Below are 18646 nucleotides of genomic sequence, written 5' to 3'. Positions count from 1 at the left end.
ATGAGAGACAATAAAAAATTTAAAGCAGATGTACATTTAAGATATATGATATGAATTTTGGTAAGATAATGTACTGAAGGGGGCAAGCAGAGGCTAATAAAATAACCCAAGTGAGAAATGATAAATGTTTGAACTAACGTAGCGGCAGTAAGACTGCAAAGATAAAAGTGGGCACAGGACAGAGATCTGAAGAATTTCAGGGAACTGTGACCAACTGTCGAGGGATGGTAGAGTAAAGCATAAAATTACTCTTAGGTTTCTGCCAGGCAAGTGGATGGTAGCGCCATTGAATGAGAAAGGAAATGCAAAAAGACAAAATGAGGTTCTCGTGAGAACAAAGATGAATTTTGTTTTAGACAATAAAATGAAGCTCCTCTGGTCTTCCAGTTAGCAAGGAGAAAACAAGCTTTGGAGTTTAGGATTAAAGGTACAAATTAGGGAGTTAATGAATGGCACAGAAGTGGTAAGTGAAGGCCACGGAAACAAGATAAAGAGGAGAAAAGCAGGTATGTCAGAATGTCAGCATAGGCAGTGGCAGAGAAAATGAGAGGCTGAAGTAGACCAGGATGGACACTGACAAGCAAGAAGGAAAGGCAGGAATACATAGGTTACTACTTCTAGAGTTAATCCTGATAAAAACATATCTAGTGGCAGTTCTACTTTTGACAGAGTCTTACCATATTTTTAAATTTATCCCCTGGGAAAGTGGGAAAGTTGAGAGCATCTGAGCTGTCTCCATGGTTTAAAGACCATCAAATGTCTACCTAAGATTTTCTACCAGGCATAATTTTCATGTAAAACAGTTGTCTAAATATGCAGCAGAAACTCACAATTTGAAATTTCCTGAAGAAATATTTTAAAGGTGGGAGAGTCCATCAAAGGCATTGTTTTTTTTTGTTTTTTTTTTGTTTTTTTTTTTGCCTAAGTACTAAGAAACACTTGCCTTTATTCTATATTACCGCGAGACATTCAACAAAAGATTACACCTGTTCTACGATAATAGCACATTTGAAACAGTGAATATATTTTCTCAATGAAGTGTTGTGTTTTGGAATAATTTTAGATTTACTAAAAAGTTTCAAAAATAGTACAAGGAGTATACTCTCCATCCAGTTTTCAGCAGTGTTAATATCTTGTCTAAACATGGCACATAGGATACAACTAAGACTGACATTGGTCACTACCATTAACTAGACTTTCAAGCTTATTCACATTTCAACAGCTTTCCACTAATGTCCTCTTTTTCCATTACACAACAGAAATCAGGTTAACATACTGCATTTAGTTGTCATGTCTTCTTCATCTCCTCTGGCCATAACAATTTCTCAGTCTTTTTTTTTCTTGGCCTTAAAAATGTTGGTCAGGCATTTTATGGAATATTCTTCAATTTGGAGTTCTTTGACTACTTTAAAGGTTAAAGTGGAATTACGGATTTTAGAGAAGAACTCCACAAATGCCCTTCTTAAATTATATCCATGTAGGAAGGTGTTATTAATATGATATAACGATGTTAATGTTGTTCACTTGATTGACGTGGTATCTGCCAGCCTTCTCCACTATAAAGATTTTTTCCTTTTCAGAATACATTTTTATATATACACACACACACACACACACACACATTTTCCTTTAGATCATGCCAAAGATATCAGTTCATGAGAACAAGCTGTACTGAGACACTGGAGTACCTGGAAAGAAATCTCTTGGGGTACTATCATGGTTTTTCCTGCAACCCCATCAGTCACATCTTTTTTATGGTGCTGAGTAATTAGTTCAATCAGATAGTTAGCCTTAAATTTTATTTTCAATTGAGGAGAATGTTCATATTTAGTATGAACATAAAACAAATCCACAAGCCCATTACAAAAAAATAATGTACACCTAAATCCAATACTGATAATTAGAGGATATAACAAAATATTCTAAGCTCATAATATTTGCTGATGTATAAAGATAATGTATCTACCTGAGAAATGCCATGTAGAAATTAAATAGAAAGACTACGCTTAACAGAGTCCTAATGGTCAAGAGTCAAGAACTTCAATTTGGACATAATCAAAGAATACTGAAATGTCTTAAAACATGTAAATCACAATTCAGTACTTGCCCAGCCTATTAATAAAAAATATATATATAATAAACCTATGGCCTTTAGTAGTATTTAAATCACAGTCATTTATGTGTGTGTGTGTATATATATATGTATATAAAAGCATTTGCCCTCATTCATATAACCTACTCACCATCCTTCATTATTTGATTAAAAAACTGCTTAAGAAATAACATGGCATAATACAAGCAGGCTAAAATGTAGAGGTTTTAGCAAATAAAACTAGTATTGGTTTAGATCTCTAAAGCATTCAGATTGAAATTAATGGGAACTTTTCTGCTCAGATTTTGTCTAACATATAGTCTATGTTTAAAATTGAAGTAACTGATCCTGTTGCCATATAATACTAGTAAATATCCTAAAGAGACCTAATCCTGTTATTCTTAGGGCCTCTGAATCTTAATTTATTTCTGCTTTATTGTAAAGAATGTGCATCTTATATGTTTAGATGTTTAGAGAGACAGCTTTTAATGTTTTCCACCAAATCCCAGGGTTTAGATCTCAAGTGTGTATCACAGCATTCGAAAATATGTGTCCTTTGAAGACTCAGGCATTATCAGATGGCATCCTGATAATGTATTATTCATGACTCAGTTACAGATAAACAATGTGGCAACATGAAAGCAAAGCCTTAAAAAGTCCCAGGTATGGAGAGAATCCTTTTGTAGAAGAATAAATGTTAAGGGTGATTAGGTTTAAATTAGATGAATACATGAACTAATAAAGTAATTTAGGGGAATTTAAAAAATTTAATCTCATGTTCGAGATAGTAAACTCTTTTAGGATGAGGACAGACCTAATTCAAATTCTATGAATTTCTAACATATAGTTCTTTAATATTAAATACTATTTTGCATTTTATTTACATTACAATTAACATTTTATAGTAAGACTCCTACTATAAAATATACTTTGATTATAAATTCATATTTATAATTTAATAAGTAGAAATACAAAATATATAATAATTTGATATGATTTATTAGATGGAGAAGAGGCATATAAAGATTTCATACAGTTTATGTGTATTATCAGAAGAAATTTTAAAAAGCCTTCATGATCCCATATGGAGGTAGGAGTATGGGTGGAGGGAAATCTTGTATTATTTTCCCTTCTAATGTTGCTTTTATCTTGCTGTAACATCAAATAAAATACAGTGTTGACCTTCCAAGTTAAATGTAAAGTCAGGTGGAAGCTCACAGATACTCCACTTCCTCAGATTTAATCACTCTGCCCACTTTTTAATGGGGTTGTTTTTCTCATGTAAATTTGTTTAAATTCCTTATAGATGCTGAGTATTAGGGCTTTATCAGATGCACAGATTGCAAAAATTTTCTCCCATTCTTTAGGTTGTCTGTTTACCGTTTATAGTTTCTATTGCTGTGCAGAAGCTCTTTAGCTTAATTACACACCATTTGTCAATTTTTGCTTTTGTTGCAATTGCTTTTGGCATCTTCATCGTGAAGTCTTTGCCCGTGCCTATTTCCTGAATGGTATCGCCTAGGTTTTCTTCTAGAGTTTTTAGAGTTTTGGGTGTTACATTTAAGTCTTTAATCTATCTTGAGTTGATTTTTGTATATGGTGTACGGAAGTGGTCCAGTTTCTGTTTTCTGCATATGGCTAGCCAGTTCTCCCAGTACCATTTATTAAATAGGGAATCTTTCCCCGATTGCTTGTTTTGGTCAGGTTTGTCAAAAATCAGATGGTTATAGGTGTGTGGTCTTATTTCTGGGTTCTCTGTTCTGCTCCACTGATCTATGTATCTGTTCTTGTACTGCAGCCCTGTAGTATAATTTGAAGTCGGGTAGCATGATGCCTCCAAGCTTTGTTCTTTTTGCTTAGGATTGCCTTGCTTATCTGGACTCTTTTTTCAGTTCCATGTGAGTTTTAAAATAGTTTTTTTCTACTTCTGTCAAGAACGTGTTAGTAGTTTTATTATTCAATTATTCAATGGGAACAGCATTGAATCTATTAATTACTTTGGGCAGTATAGCCATTTTCATGATATTGATTCTTCCTGTCCATGAGCATGGAATGTTTTTCCATTTGTTTGGGTCATTTCTGATTTCTTAGAGCCATGGTTTGTAGTTCTCCTTGAGGAAGTCCTTCACTTTCCTCGTCAGCTGTATTCCTAGGCATTTTATTCTTTTTGTGGCAATTTTGAGTGGGGAGTTCATTCATGATTTGCTCTTAGCTTGCCTGTTGTTGGTGTATGGGAATGCTAGTGATTTTTGCACATTGATTTTGTATCCTGAAACTTTGCTGAAGCTGCTTATCAGCTTAAGAAGCTTTTAGGCTGAGACAATGGGCTTTTCTAGTTATAGGTTCATGTCATCTGCAAACAAAAATAGTTGAACTCCCTCTCTTCCTAGTTGAACAGCCTCTATTTCTTTCTCTTGCCTGACAGCTCTGCCTAGAACTTCCAATACTGTGTTGAATAGGAGTGCTGAGAGAGGGCATCCTTGTCTTGTTATATAGTAACTCTCATATTTCAAGCCTCCCCACATAAGTTAGATGCTTCTTCACAACACACTATTCTTTGTCCAATCTAGTATATAAAGTAACGGGCTTTAAGTACTTCTCTGGGTCTTCACTTCTTTATGAGGGCTCCCATGTCGTGTAAAATTTGTATGAAATAAAATCTTATGCTTTGTTCTTGTTAATCTATCTTAGGTGAATTTAATTCTCAAGGCCTAGCCAGGACCCTATGAGGATGGAGATAGAGTTGTGCCCACTCCTACAAAGTGCTACCCACACTCTGTGTGCACTACAATAATACTTCTTGAAACACTCTTCTCCCCTTTTCTGTCTGATATAGTCTGGATGTTTGTCCCCTCCAAATCTCATGTTGAAATGCGATCCCCAATTTTTGAGACAGAGTCTCACTCTGTCACCCAGGCTGGAGTGCAGTGGTGCCATCTCAGCTCACCACAACCTCCACTGTAGGGGATCGGTCAGGGTAGTGGGAGAAATTACAAAGATAAAGTTATAGGAAATAGACACAAACCTTCTTGGAAGGCCAGCAGGTTTGCGTAGCTTCAGTAAAAGATTTGGCTGAAGGGAAATGAATTCTCTTAAAAGCTTAGGGCACAGATACATAGGAATGTAGAGGAGTTTATCTAAATAGCTGGTTTACTATGTGGTCCTAGGACTTTTTCTAAATAGCTTGTTTACTGAGTGGTCCTAGGACCAACCTTTGATCATCTGCGGGCTCATGACTGTTCTCTACTCAGGAGGTCGACAATGTTAATTACCCTCTAGTGGTGTTTACTTGAGAACTTTGTCATTTAATCTGTACTAAATAAATGTGAACTTTGCTGTCTTATCAAGGCCGAAGCTGCAGACTCAGGCAGCAGAACCCCTTAGCCCCACTGACAGGCAAAATATCTGTGTCAGTGTACGTCTTTCATCTGTCACTGTGTCAGGGTCTGTGGGTCGGACCCGGCACTCTGCCTCCTGGGTTCAAGTGATTCTCCTGCCCCAGCCTCCCAAGTAGCTGGGACTACAGGCGCGTGCTACTGCCCCAGCTAATTTTTTTATTTTTAGTAGAGATGGGGTTTCACCATGTTAGCCAGGATGGTCTCGATCTCCTGACCTCGTAATCCGCCTGCCACGGCCTCCCAAAGTGCTGGGATTACAGGTGTGAGCCACCGTGCCCGGCCAAGAGAACTGGTTCTTATGAAGAGCCTGGCATCTTTCTTGCTCCCTTCTTGCCATGTGACAGGCCTGCTGCCCCTTCACCTTTTGCCATGAGTAAAAGCTTCCTGAGGGGTCATGAGAAGCCAAATAGATTCTGATGCCATGCTTGTACAGCCAGCATAAGCATATGCCAAATACAGCTCGTATCTATAAATTATCCAGCCTCAGGTATTCCTTTATAGCAACATAAAATGGACTAATGCACTGTCTAGCTCCCATTTGCTTATTATGTCTCAGCCTTCTCTAAAAAGCCTGTCCCCCAACTGTGTTATGTTCCACTCTCCTGTATGTTCTTGTAGTGCATAAAACGTACCAAACTTTCAAGGAGTACTTCTTATATGCAAAGTACTGCTGTCGAGTTATGAATAAGCAGACCTGAGCTCAGCCTCATGGGCTGTACAGTCAAGCTGGCAAGAATGACTGTAGGTAAACAATTAGAAATAATTAATAAAATGATCAAAATTGTTCAGAATGCCCTAAAGAAAAAATAAAGGAGGGTATGGAAATGTAGAGTAGCTAAACCTAACTGCAAGTGATTGTTAAGGACAGCCAGTCAAACTCTGCCATGCCCACTATTCTAAGTGAAGTAACTCAGAAATGGAACACCAAATACTGCATTTTCTCACTTATAAGTGGGAGCTAACCTATGGGTGTGCAAAGGCATAGTGATACAATGGACACCGAGGACTCAGAAGAGGAGAAGGTGGGAGGGGGTTGAGGGATGAAAAACTACCTATTGGGTACAATGTACACTACAATGGAGTAACAAGTGCACTCAACTCTCAGATTTCAACAATGTGCAATTCATCCATGTAACCAAAAACCACAGGTATCCTAAAACCCATTGAAATAAAAAATATATAAAGATAAATAAATGTATCAGACCTCAAAAAAAAAAGAAACTCTCCAGCATGCATGGGCTAGATTAAAAAAAAAAAAGGAAAAACAGATTCCAAGCAGAGGGGGCAACATACACAAAAACACGTTAAAGCAGGAGAGAGGAGAAAATACGGCATAGTTTAGAAAAAAGGAGAAACACTGGTGTAGGATGGGGCTGGAGAATGCATTGGGCCCAAAGCATGTCGGGGCCTGAGGCAGCACAGGCAGTGCACCACTGCATCGCTCTTCAAAAAAGAACTCACTGTTGGGCTGTGTAGAGGCCAGTCATCCGTTATCAGCCTGCTGCAACCCCTTCAGGAGGCAGCACATCATGCCACCAAGTCTGTACTCTTCCCTGGCAACCTCTGAGCCAAGTCCACACTCTCATGAGCACCCTCTAGTCTGTGACTAAGCACAGTTGGAGTACAAGGTTGTTGCTATTTCTGCCCAGTGCAGGGGTCCTCTAACAGCTACTCTTGCTCCCAGACTCCCCACCAGATTGGCCAAGACTGTCAGATTTGTTTGCAGATCACACCCTCATCTCCCAGTTTGGGGCTCTCTCTAGATTTGGGCCTTGTTGAATTTAAGATATGATGATTTGTTTCAAGGCTCAATGACAGAATACTGTATTATAGATACTATCGGTTAGATACAACGCATTAGACTCACATAATTGCATCTCAGCTTTTAATCATGTCAGTGGAGGTGCTGGGAAAAACAAAAGACAGCTGTGAATATTTACATTTTTTTCCCTAAGAAACACCAAATCAGTGATATCTGGATGAAATAAATAACTCTCAATCGGCTGTTTTCTGCTTTCATTAAACAAATGTTTAATTATATCAATTTACTGCTGGAAATAGCACAATACATTTGATATAGTTCAGCAAAGCTACAACAGAGATGAGAAATGTTCACTCAATTATTTTTGTTGAGTTCGCAGATCAAGCTGCTTGCCAATTGTGATAGTTAACAAGGTTTTACTTCAAAGGGAGAAAAGAATGTACTACTTACTGCAACTTAGTCAATATATGTTAGAGTGTATCTTTAACAAACTTTTGCTAGAGAGTAAATTTTGGTTAGAGCTGCTGCTCTGATATCTATCCCATCCTGCCAAATACGTATTAGCCACGTAGTTTGAATAGATAAGCCACGTGGATTGATCCCACACCTGGCTCCAGTCCAAGACAATCAGGATTCTCTCGTTCTCCTTTGCCAAAAGCAAGAGTGGTTTAAAGGAGAGATCTTAAGGGTTGAGTCCAATGATAGTGGGAAGTGATGTATCCCCCCCAGCTCTATGCCTTAATCTCCCTACATGTGAAGGGTAAAATGTTACTGCAGGTGGCAGTTGGAGACAATCAGGGAAGCTAATGTGAAGACAAAACCTACAAAGCGGAGCCGAGATAAATAAAAGAAAAAGAACATGAGTTCTGATTGAGCTCTGTCTCAAGACTGCCCTATATCACTTGGTATTGATGCAGGTTGACATGTATTTTCTGTTACTTGTACTATCAAAATCATTCTAATATACAAGGGTGTTTTCCTACTTTTCTTGGTTTAAAATTACGCAGCTGATAATTCATCTCAGCTTAAAACTTATTGCCCTTGCTAGTGCGGGGGAAAAAAGGTCAATTGTCATTCGATGCTTCAGGTTTAATTTTGTAGCTCTTCATTAAACACAGTCTTAAAATACTTTGCATACCATTTCAACAGGTATCAAAAAATGAAGTATAAACTTGTGTACTAATTAATGCAATTAAACATTTGGATGCTGGGTGAAAATCAGTACTGAATACCTTAAAGAGCACAAATGCAAGAAAATGCAAAGCAGTAGACTCTTCTCTGGCTTAAAAAAAGTTGATATTCATTTAAATAAAAATTTGCAATGATAGCTCAGGGGCCAGATCAAGGCCATATTTGTTTTGCCTGTATAATATGCAAATAGACATAGTGCAAAAATACATAGAGCTCTTCATGGCAACAATCAACTAGAGATGAATAGTAGCTAGTCACTTTCAGGCAAGAATGAGTTCCCAGTTTTGATTACTTGACATATGGTCCAGTTCACCCATTTTATTACCATGCCACTGTAAGATGTTTACATTTGTGTCCCCTGGTTTAAGTGCACACGTTAATGTTTTGGCAGCTAAGTGCAGATTTATCTGCTATACAGCGGGGGGAAACCTGATAGCAATTTAAAAAAAAAAAAAAAAAAAAAAAAAAAACAGCACAAAAGTAAATATCCATTTCAGCTGAGTGAAAAAAAAAAACAATTTTTTTTCACATCCTCTGGAATAACCACCAAATACATGCATATCTTACCTTTAAGTCTTTTTCTTCTATCTTCTTTTGGAGCACTTTAAGGCACTTAGTAAAGTCAGTGTGTTCTTGATCAGGTGTTGAAATAAGCTCACACCCCTATGTATTAAAGTAAAAGAAAAGGTAAGAATAAGTAGTAATTTCACCCTTATGAACAAGATCAAGAGCTACAAAAGTAAAGATAAGGTATCAATAGACATATCCTATTATGCCTTTACTATTCTCGTATCATTAGAATCATTATCATTATCTTTTTTATTTCACATCATGGGACGTTTCAGGAATAGTATTAGAGTGTTACAATAATGGACTGATTATGACAATCGTTTTACTTAAGAAAGTAGAGATTATACTACATTAACGGGTCTTTAAAAAATACTGATGTGATGACATTCACGATTAACATTTGATACATGTATAATAAATTATATTCTCAGCTACCTGAAATTAAAATGAAACTATTTTGATGAAACTTTGAAGTTCTTTAAGCAGAAATGACAAGTTTACATGAATGAAAAAACTAATATGAATATTGAAGTAATAATAAAACTTTATATTTTAAGTAAAATCAAGACAGCTGTCCTACAATATTATTTGATAAAAGCCTCTTTCTCCCTCGTGAGACACAAAACAAGGAGCTATGCCTGTGAAAATATGTCTCCTGGATTATCTTTTGGACATTATGAAATGAATTTATAAGTTCTTTGCCTTCTCTACAAGATAACTTACCCAGTGAAAAACACTGAAATATATTTGTAAGTATGAAGCCACAAAAGTGCCAGTTTGTTGGCACTAGTGAACTTGGATGGCTAAAGAAACCATATTTTTGAAATGACACCTTTTCCTCCAATGTCATACAGAGGCAAAGGTATATAAAAGTGAGCACGATGGGACTTCAGACTTCTTAATTCAGGAATAAAACAATTCTTGGACTCTGACAAACAGCTGAGTAAGGGAAAGTTAAATATAATCTAGTATATAAAGTTGCCATTCAAAGAGTTTTCAAGGATACAAAACACCCATACTGCCTCTTAAATTATTCTAAGAACCATTCTCGGTAGATTTAAAGGTTCTTCTTTTACTTCAAGGTCCCTTTAAATGTGTCAAGCTCAACCTGTGCTTCATTCATTTATGACTGTCCTACAATATAGTGACCAATGAAAAAATTAATTTCTCATCATTCAGAAATATATTATGCTCTAAAAGATGTATATGTCATCTTTACAAGATCATCGACATATACTTTCTGGACCCTAAAAGAACATTGAAATTTACTATAATCACCAAGCAAGGACATAAAGAAGTGACCCTTCTCAGGTTAACACTCCTAAAAAAGAAGATAGAAGCATATGGCAGGGCATACAGGATATTAGCATGGTTGAACAGAACAGGCTGCCACCAAACCAAAAATCATTATGCTGAAAGTTCCTTAAGGGCAGGTTCATTCATTATTGTTTCCAGTGCCAGGCACTGGTTGGTTGCATAGTAAATGTTCAATAAACGTTTAAATAATATTCTTGAGGAAGAAAATGGATTTTTACAAATACATTTATAAAAATGTACACTGGCTAGGGGGTACAATCGTACAGTGTCTTATTGCTAAATATACCATAAATGACAATGAAAGTTGTCTTCCTCTTTTAAATGCTGACAATAGACATACTCACCAAAAACGAAATAAAATTTAAATGGCAAATAGAAACAACATAATGGATGATTAATAGATCATTATCTGCCTTCACAGAATCCACATAGAAAGCCATGGGGGAAAATGACAGTTAAACAAAACCCAAGAAGTAATCTATCTAGTACCACTGCAACATTTTGTAGATTAAGAAAATAGAAACAAGAGATAAAAACTGACTTACTGACAACTGGACAGCTAGGTAGTAATTAGCAGCAAAGCCATGAGTAGAAATCCTCACAAAGTAAAACAAGTTCTGAGATAGCTGACTGAAAAATGTCATATAACATCTCTAGAGTTAGTTTCACAAGAAGGATACTACACAAGAAAAGCTACTTGAAACATATGAGCAAGGCGGGAATATCTTACTTTACCTCATCACTTACAATAAACACATAGAAATGCTTGGCTCAGGACATGGAGAGAGATTATTAGCACTGAAAAAATCAGACTGAATCTAACCCAAGAATTTCTATAAACTTGTTGAAGGTTTTTAACTGCTAAAAAAGCAGCCATTCACAAGTTGAAATGGTTCTAATCTCATCACAGACTGAGAACGAACTCACTAGAAGTGGAAATAGCTCTAATAACAGGGCAGCGTCCAACAGTTAGAAAGGAGACCTGCAGAACAAAATCTTAACCAAAGTGCAGTAACAGGCCTGTGGCCAACTAAGGACGTTTTTGGTTTTCTGGTTCTTAGGGTAACATATTAAGATGTAAGAGAGAAGAAACAAAGATAAAGATGAGACACTACCAAGATCCTGCAAACAAGGAATAATGTAGAAATACTGTAAGGTATCAAGCAATACTCACCTACTATACATTAGTAGTTATGATTATTTTATATAGAATAAAGCCCAATTTCCTAGCGTCAGAAGCACTGAGGTGCTGTGAAAAATTCCACTGATATATTTTCTTTAAAAAAAGACAACCCTCATACTCACTATCCAAGGACTGAGAAGATATTAAAGCCATGAAATTTAGCAAAGTAAGAAAGTATACGACTTTCTAATAAGTAGTTTGTAATGTTAGTTTCCTAACAGAAATGCGCAAAACCTAGATTTATGATGCCAGAGAGTGGGAATTTTTGTTTCAACTACTTCTATCTTTGATTTTTTTCTCAATTACATAAAATATGTTGTTTTCAGGATACAATGTATTATGTTATGAACCAACAAGTGGCTCCACTTTTCAGATTATAGTTTTGCTTTTTTGGTTTTTTCTTTCTGAGACAGGGTCTCTTTCTGTCCTATAGGATGGAGTGCAGTGGCACAATCACGGCTCACTGGAGCCTTGACCTTCCGGACTCAAGCAATCCTCCCACCTCAGCCTCCCAAGTAGCTGGGACTACAGGCATGCACCACCATGCTCAGCTAATTTTTTTGTAGTGATAGGGTTTTGCCATGTTACCCAGGTGGTCTCAAATTCCTGGGCTCAAGTGATCCTATGGTCTTGGCCCCCCCAAAATGCTGGGATTATAGGTGTGAGCCACCACTCCTGGCTAATTAGTCTTAAAATATAATTTTTCACATATACATGGAAAGAGTATCAAAGACTCACAGGAATAGAAAGATAAGAAAAGTCATCTATTGAGTGGATGATATTTTTCGTGGAACTCAAATAAACGATTATGATTTACATGAAAGAATAAGGGACCAAAAAAAAAAAAAAAAAAAAAAAAAAGCAAAGGCAATCTTGCAAAAGCACACGGTAGTTGAACTTGCCTTTCTGGTTATTCTGACATACAAAGTAATTAACATAACAGGGTATTGGAAGAATGAAACAGTAGAATATTAGCACCACAGAAGCACAGATATTTGCTTGTGTGATTCACAGCTGTCTTCTAGGAACTAGAACAGTGACTGGCACAAAGAAAAGTGTTCAGTATATGGTTGGTAAATAGATATCTGAACAGAAATGGGAAGACAGAAATATACACAGATGCATATTTGAAATATACTAGCAAAGTCTCAAAACATTTACCAAAAAAAAACAGAAAAGAAAATGATTGCAGTAGGTAATATTTTAAACAAGGTACAAAAATAAACATAAATCTGAAGAGAATGAACTGATAAATTCAGCTACTTTTAATTAAGTCCTTTTTGTCATCAATAAACAATATGCATAAAGTAAAAAAAGAAAGCTTCAAAATGAAAGAAGGTATTTTCCATGACCATAACTAAAAACAAAAGGTTACTATCCAGCATACATAAAGAATTTATAAAAATCCATAAAGAATAATAACTGGATGGAAAATGGGCAAAATATTTCACTAGGCAAGTTAAAGAACAGCAAACCTGAAAAAGCCAATTGTATTAGTCCATTTTCATGCTGCTGATAAAGACACACCCTTTATAAAGACATAAAGACTGGGCAATTTACAAATGAAATAGGTTTAACGGGACTTACAGTTCCATGTGGCTGGGGAGGCCTCATAATCATGGCAGAAGGAAAGGAGGACCAAGCCATATCCTAAGTAGATGGCAGCAGGCAAAGAGAGCTTGTTCAGGAAAAAACTCCCCTTTTTAAAACCATCAGATTTCATGAGACTTATTCACTATCACGAGAACAGCACAGGAAAGACCCGGCCCCATGTTTTAATTACCACCCACCAGGTCCCTCCCACAACACGTGAGAATTCAAGATGAGATTTTGGTGGGGACACAGTCAAACCATATCACCAATACACATGAAAAAGCCAACAGACCTGTAGGACTGCTTGAGTGCAGAAAATTGAGACAAGCCTCGGTAACATAGCAAAAGCCCATCACTACAAAAAAATTAGCCGAACATGGTGGTACACACCTTGGGTGGCTGAGGTGGGAGAATTGCTTGAGCCCAAGAGCTCGAGGCTGCAGTGAGCCATGAAAGCAAATACACAAAATATTTTAATAGGCAAGTTAAAGACTAGCAAGACAGAAAAAGCCAATACATATGAAAGGATGTTGATTTTCACTAGAAATCAGATAAGCCCAAATAAAAATCACTGATATACATTTGTCATACCTTACATTAACAAAAAAACTTGTGGCATATTTAAACAATGGGTTATTCTATGACAAAAAATGAATGAACAAAAAATCACAGAATAAATGATACATTCATGAGCTATAGAATCACACAGGCAGTACAACTGCATATATATACACAATGTAAAAACATGCTTATTACCTTTACATAGGATTTAGTGTTGCTTTTGTTAAAGTATTAAGAAATATAAGAGAATAAAATTAACCATGAGAAAGGGTCACACAAGTCTTGAACTGTATAGGGAGCATTTATTAAGTCAGGTTGTGGTTACAGGTTGTGGTTACAAAAGTATTTGGTTTATTATTTTTTATATTTGTACATACCTTAAACATTTCTGATATGGTTTGGCTGTGTCCTAATCTTGAATTGTACTTCCCATAATCCCAATGGATTGTGGGAGGTACCAGGTGGGAAGTTCTTGAATCATGGGAGCAGTTTCCTCTATTCTGTTCTCATGATACTGAGTCTCATGAGATGTGATGATTTTATAATTATCTGACATTTCCTCTGCTTGCACTTACTCCATTTTGCCTCCCTATGAAGAAGGTTCCTGCTTATCCTTTGCCATCTGCTATGACTGTAAGTTTCCCAAGGCCTCCCCAGCAACACAAAACTGTGAGTCAATTAAAGCTCTTTCCTTTATAAATTACCCAGTCTTCAGTATTTCTTCATAGCAGCATGAGAACAGACTAATACAGTAAGTACCAGGAGAAGGGTGCTGCTGTAAATATGCCTGAAAATGTAGAAGCAACTTTGGAACTGGGTAACAGGCAGAGGTTGGAACCATTTGGGGGACTGAGAGGACAGGCAAGTGTGTGAAAGTTTAGAACTTCCTGGAGACTTCGAGGGTTAAGAAGACAGGAAGATGTGGGAAAGTTTAGAACTTCCTAGAGACTTGTTGAATGGCTTTGACCAAAATACTGATAGTGATATGGACAATGTAGTCCAGGCTGAGGGGGTCTCAGATGGAAATGAGGAACTTCTTGGGAACTGGAGCAAAAGTGACTCTTGCTATGCTTTAGCAAAGAGACTGGTAGCATTTTGCCCCTGCCACAGAAATATGTGGAACTTTGAACTTGAGAGAGATGACTTAGGATATCTGGCAGAAGAAATTTCTAAGCATCAAAGCATTCAAGGGTAAGCAGAGCATAAAAATTTGGAAAAGTCACAGCCTGACGATGCGATAGAAAATAGAAACCCATTATCTGGGGGACAAATTCAAGTTGGCTGCAGAAATTTGCATAAGTAATGAAGAATGCAATGTTAATCCAAAGACAATGGGGAAAATATCTCCAGAGAATGTCAGAGATCTTCACAGCAGCCCCTCCCAACACAGGCCCAGTGGCCTAGGAGGAAAAAAATGGTTTCATGTGCTGGGCCCAGGGTCCCCCTGCTCTGTGCAGCCTCGGGACATGGTGCCCTGTATCTTAGCTGCTTCAGTCCCAGCTGTGGCTAAAAGGGGACACGATTAAGCTTGGGCCATTGCCTCAGAGGGTCCAAGTCCCAAGTCTTGGCAGCTTACACATGGTGTTAGGCCTGAAAATGCACAGAAGTCAAGAACTGAGGTTTGGGAACCTCTAACTAAGATTTCAGAAGATGTACAGAAATGCCTGAATGTCCAGGCAGAAGTTTGCTACAGGGGCAGAGCCCTCATGGAGAACCTCTACTGGGGCAATGCAGAGGGGAAATGTGGAGTCAGAGCCCACACACAGAGTCCTGACTGAGGCACTGCCTAGTGGAGCCATGAGAGGAGGGCCACCATTCTCTAGATCCCAGAATGGTAGATCCAGCAACATCTTGTACTTCCACCTGGAAAAGCTGCAGGTACTCAATGCCAGCTCATGAAAGCAGGAAAGAGTGAGGCTAGTCTGTACCCTGCAAAGTCACAGGGGTGGAGCTGCCCGAGGCCGTGAGAGCCCACCTCTTGCATCAGCATGACCTGGACATGAGACATGGAGTCAAAGGAGATCATTTTGGAACTTTAAAGTTTAATGACTGCCTTATTGGATTTTGGACTTGCATTGGACCTGTAGCCCCCCTTTTTTTGGCCAATTTCTCCTATTTGGAATGTGTGTATTTACTCAATGCCTGTACCTCCATTGTACCTAGGAAGTAACTAACTTGCTTTTGATTTTACAGGTTCATAAGCAGAAGGGATTTGTCTTATCTCAGATTTGGACTTGGACTTTTGAGCTCATGCTGGAATAAGACTTTGGGGGGACTCTTGGGAAGGAGTGATTGTGTTTTGAAATGTGAGGACATGAGATATGGGAGGGGCCAGGGCCAGCATGTTATGGTTTGGTTGTGTCACCACCCAAACCACATCTTGAGTTGTAATCCCCATAATCTCCACAAGTCGTGGGAAGGTCCTGGTGGGAAGTAATTGAATCATGGTGGCAGTCTCCCCCATGCTGTTCTTGTGACAGTGAGTGAGTCTCATAAGATCTGATGGTTTTATAAGTGTCGCACATTTCCCCTGCTTGCGCTCACTCCATCATACCACTCTGTTTAGAAGGTGTTTGCTTCTCCTTGGCCTTCTGCCATGACTGTAAGTTTTCTGAGTCCTCCCCAGCAATGTGGAACTGTGAGTCAATTAAACCTCTTTCCTTTATCCCAGTCTCAGGTATTTCTTCGTATCAGCATGAGAATGGACTAATAAAATTTCATACTATTTTTAAAGTCATTTAGTGCTTATTACTAAGGAGTGGGGCCAGTGTTGATTCACTTTGCTATCCCCAGTATCTAGAACAATGAATAATACACAGTAAGCATACATTAAACATTTGGTTTATGATCAAACTGAGTCCCTTCTTTATCCCTCACACTAAGTTGGTACAAATTTACAGTGACAGGAAATTTCTAACTAGCCCACTGCATATCTCAATAATTCTATTAAAATTTCATAATATTATTGTATCAAGTATATCTCCCTTTATTGTCTTGTAACTGATCTTAGTTGTACCTTCTTAAGATCATACAGAAAAGGTCATACATTCCTTTTAAGTTAGAAAACTCTGTTTCATTTTCTTATCTCCATTCCATTGATCCTGAGATATTTAGGATCCAGATTTACACCAGTAACATATAAACTAGCCCTCTCAGCTTCAGTAGACACTCACAGAGGAGATAAGCATGTGTTCCCCAGCTGCATCCACATCTCAGCCCAACACTGACTAGGGCAGGTGGGAACAGAGCCCTTTACCAAAACATTAGCAGTCTCTCCAGTGCCGGGCGTCTGAATATCAGTACAAGACAAGGCATATTCTTAACCAAAACCAAACTAAATGAACATATATCAAAAAAAACAGTCTGCAAAAGCAAGATATTTTATTAAGAACATGCCGTAAAGCATTAAGTATTATAAATGTTTTCAAATATTAGAGTGTGATTTTTGCAATAAGAAAATAATTCTTTAAGATGATTTACGTCAAAATGACAAATAACTTACAATGATTTTCCTGCAGTTTTTAAACAATTCAAATACCATTGGTTCTAGTTTCACCAACAAAGACATTATTCTCAAAGCTGCTACATGTATATGAGAAATAATCATATACAGAAGCAGGGAAAGAAACACTGTTTTCTTACATGGCATCCTGCAAGTAATGAAGATTCAGGAAACAGATAAATCATGCTGTGAAACCTGTGGTATGAGACTGGAACTCATGAGAAGTAATAACTTACTTAGAAAAATGGCAATAATAATTATAAATATTTCCTGAAGGTTCTACACTAGATCATTCACATAACATTTTATATATACACATACAACAGAGCATATATGCAAATCTATATGCTATAAGATATAAAGATATTAAATAAATGTAAAATATGACTTCAATGATGACAATCACTCAAGACAAATATTAGTTATCTAACATCTGTTAAATCAATGAGCTAATAAGTAAATGAAAAAATATATAAATGAAAACAAAGGCAAAAATAATTAGGAAAGAAAGGTATAGGAAGAACACATTAGTTGCTGACTAAATAGAATCATCTCTCAAAGAAAGAACAATGGCAAGAGGTGGCTGGGGCTTCTCCACTCCTGCTCTCTCTGACCACCACCACCAGAGCACAAGAAAAAGTACATTAAGTGTATGTTGTTATGTACATGCTGTATGTGCTTGCTGTGCAAATACAAAGTCAAAACAGAAATTCGGAACCCTCAAACTGCCAGGAGCACACTTAAATATGCCATATATCCTTGACATAAACTGAAGATTTCACTTATATGTATTTATCAACCACACACAAAGAATCGTCATTTTCTACAATTTGATTGTTTACAAAAGGCACAAACCAGAAAATTTCTAACTCTCCCTAATTTTATATTGCCCCAGCCTCTTATGATTCTTATGTGAAATATAGAGAGGATACAATTCATATCAAAAAGTAGCTGTTGAACTTAAATAAGACATGGGTATAAAAGGTTTTCATAACTTCTTTCCTTCATCTAATCTTTGTTAAAATTTCACCTTCTTAAAGTGGCACACCCTGACTACCCTACTTAAAACTGTGACTTCATGCACTTCTCTCTGCCCGACCCTAGCAAGCCTGATCTGGGCTGTTCCGACTGCCCTTACCCTACTAAGAATTTTCTGTTTTCTCCAAAAGAAATAACACTTTCTAACATAGCACATATTATTTATTGTCTCTTTATACCAGGAGGCAGGGCTAATCCTCAGTTTTGTTTTCTGTTTTATCCTGAGTACCTCAAACAGCACACAGTAAGCACTCAGTAAATATTTACTCAATAAATGAATGAATGAATATTTGCTATAATGCAGATGTCTCATGCCATATGTTTGAATAACAGTACACGTTCTACATATTGTACCGTGGTGAGAAAATACTATTGGTAATGACAAAATGAACATTTTGTTATTTCCTAAAATTATAAAGCTGCAAATATATTAGTCCAC

At 37.2% G+C, this 18646-nt stretch overlaps 1 protein-coding gene across 2 annotated transcripts in view; it reads right to left on the bottom strand.

Moving 5' to 3' along the window:
* TPK1 (thiamin pyrophosphokinase 1) overlaps window positions 1-18646 on the bottom strand; it is a 401164-nt gene that overhangs the window by 162637 nt on the left and 219881 nt on the right. For both annotated transcript variants that reach the window (XM_003896790.5, XM_031665051.1), the window contains one exon: window positions 9011-9106. In XM_003896790.5, the coding sequence (XP_003896839.3) occupies window positions 9011-9106 (96 nt within the window). The remainder of the gene's footprint in view (window positions 1-9010; window positions 9107-18646) is intronic.

The sequence above is a fragment of the Papio anubis genome, chromosome 4 (genome assembly GCF_008728515.1).
Source record: "Papio anubis isolate 15944 chromosome 4, Panubis1.0, whole genome shotgun sequence".
Lineage (NCBI taxonomy): Eukaryota > Metazoa > Chordata > Mammalia > Primates > Cercopithecidae > Papio > Papio anubis.
The sequence above is the reverse complement of the archived record's forward strand: the minus strand, read 5'-3'. Positions and strand labels throughout refer to the sequence as shown.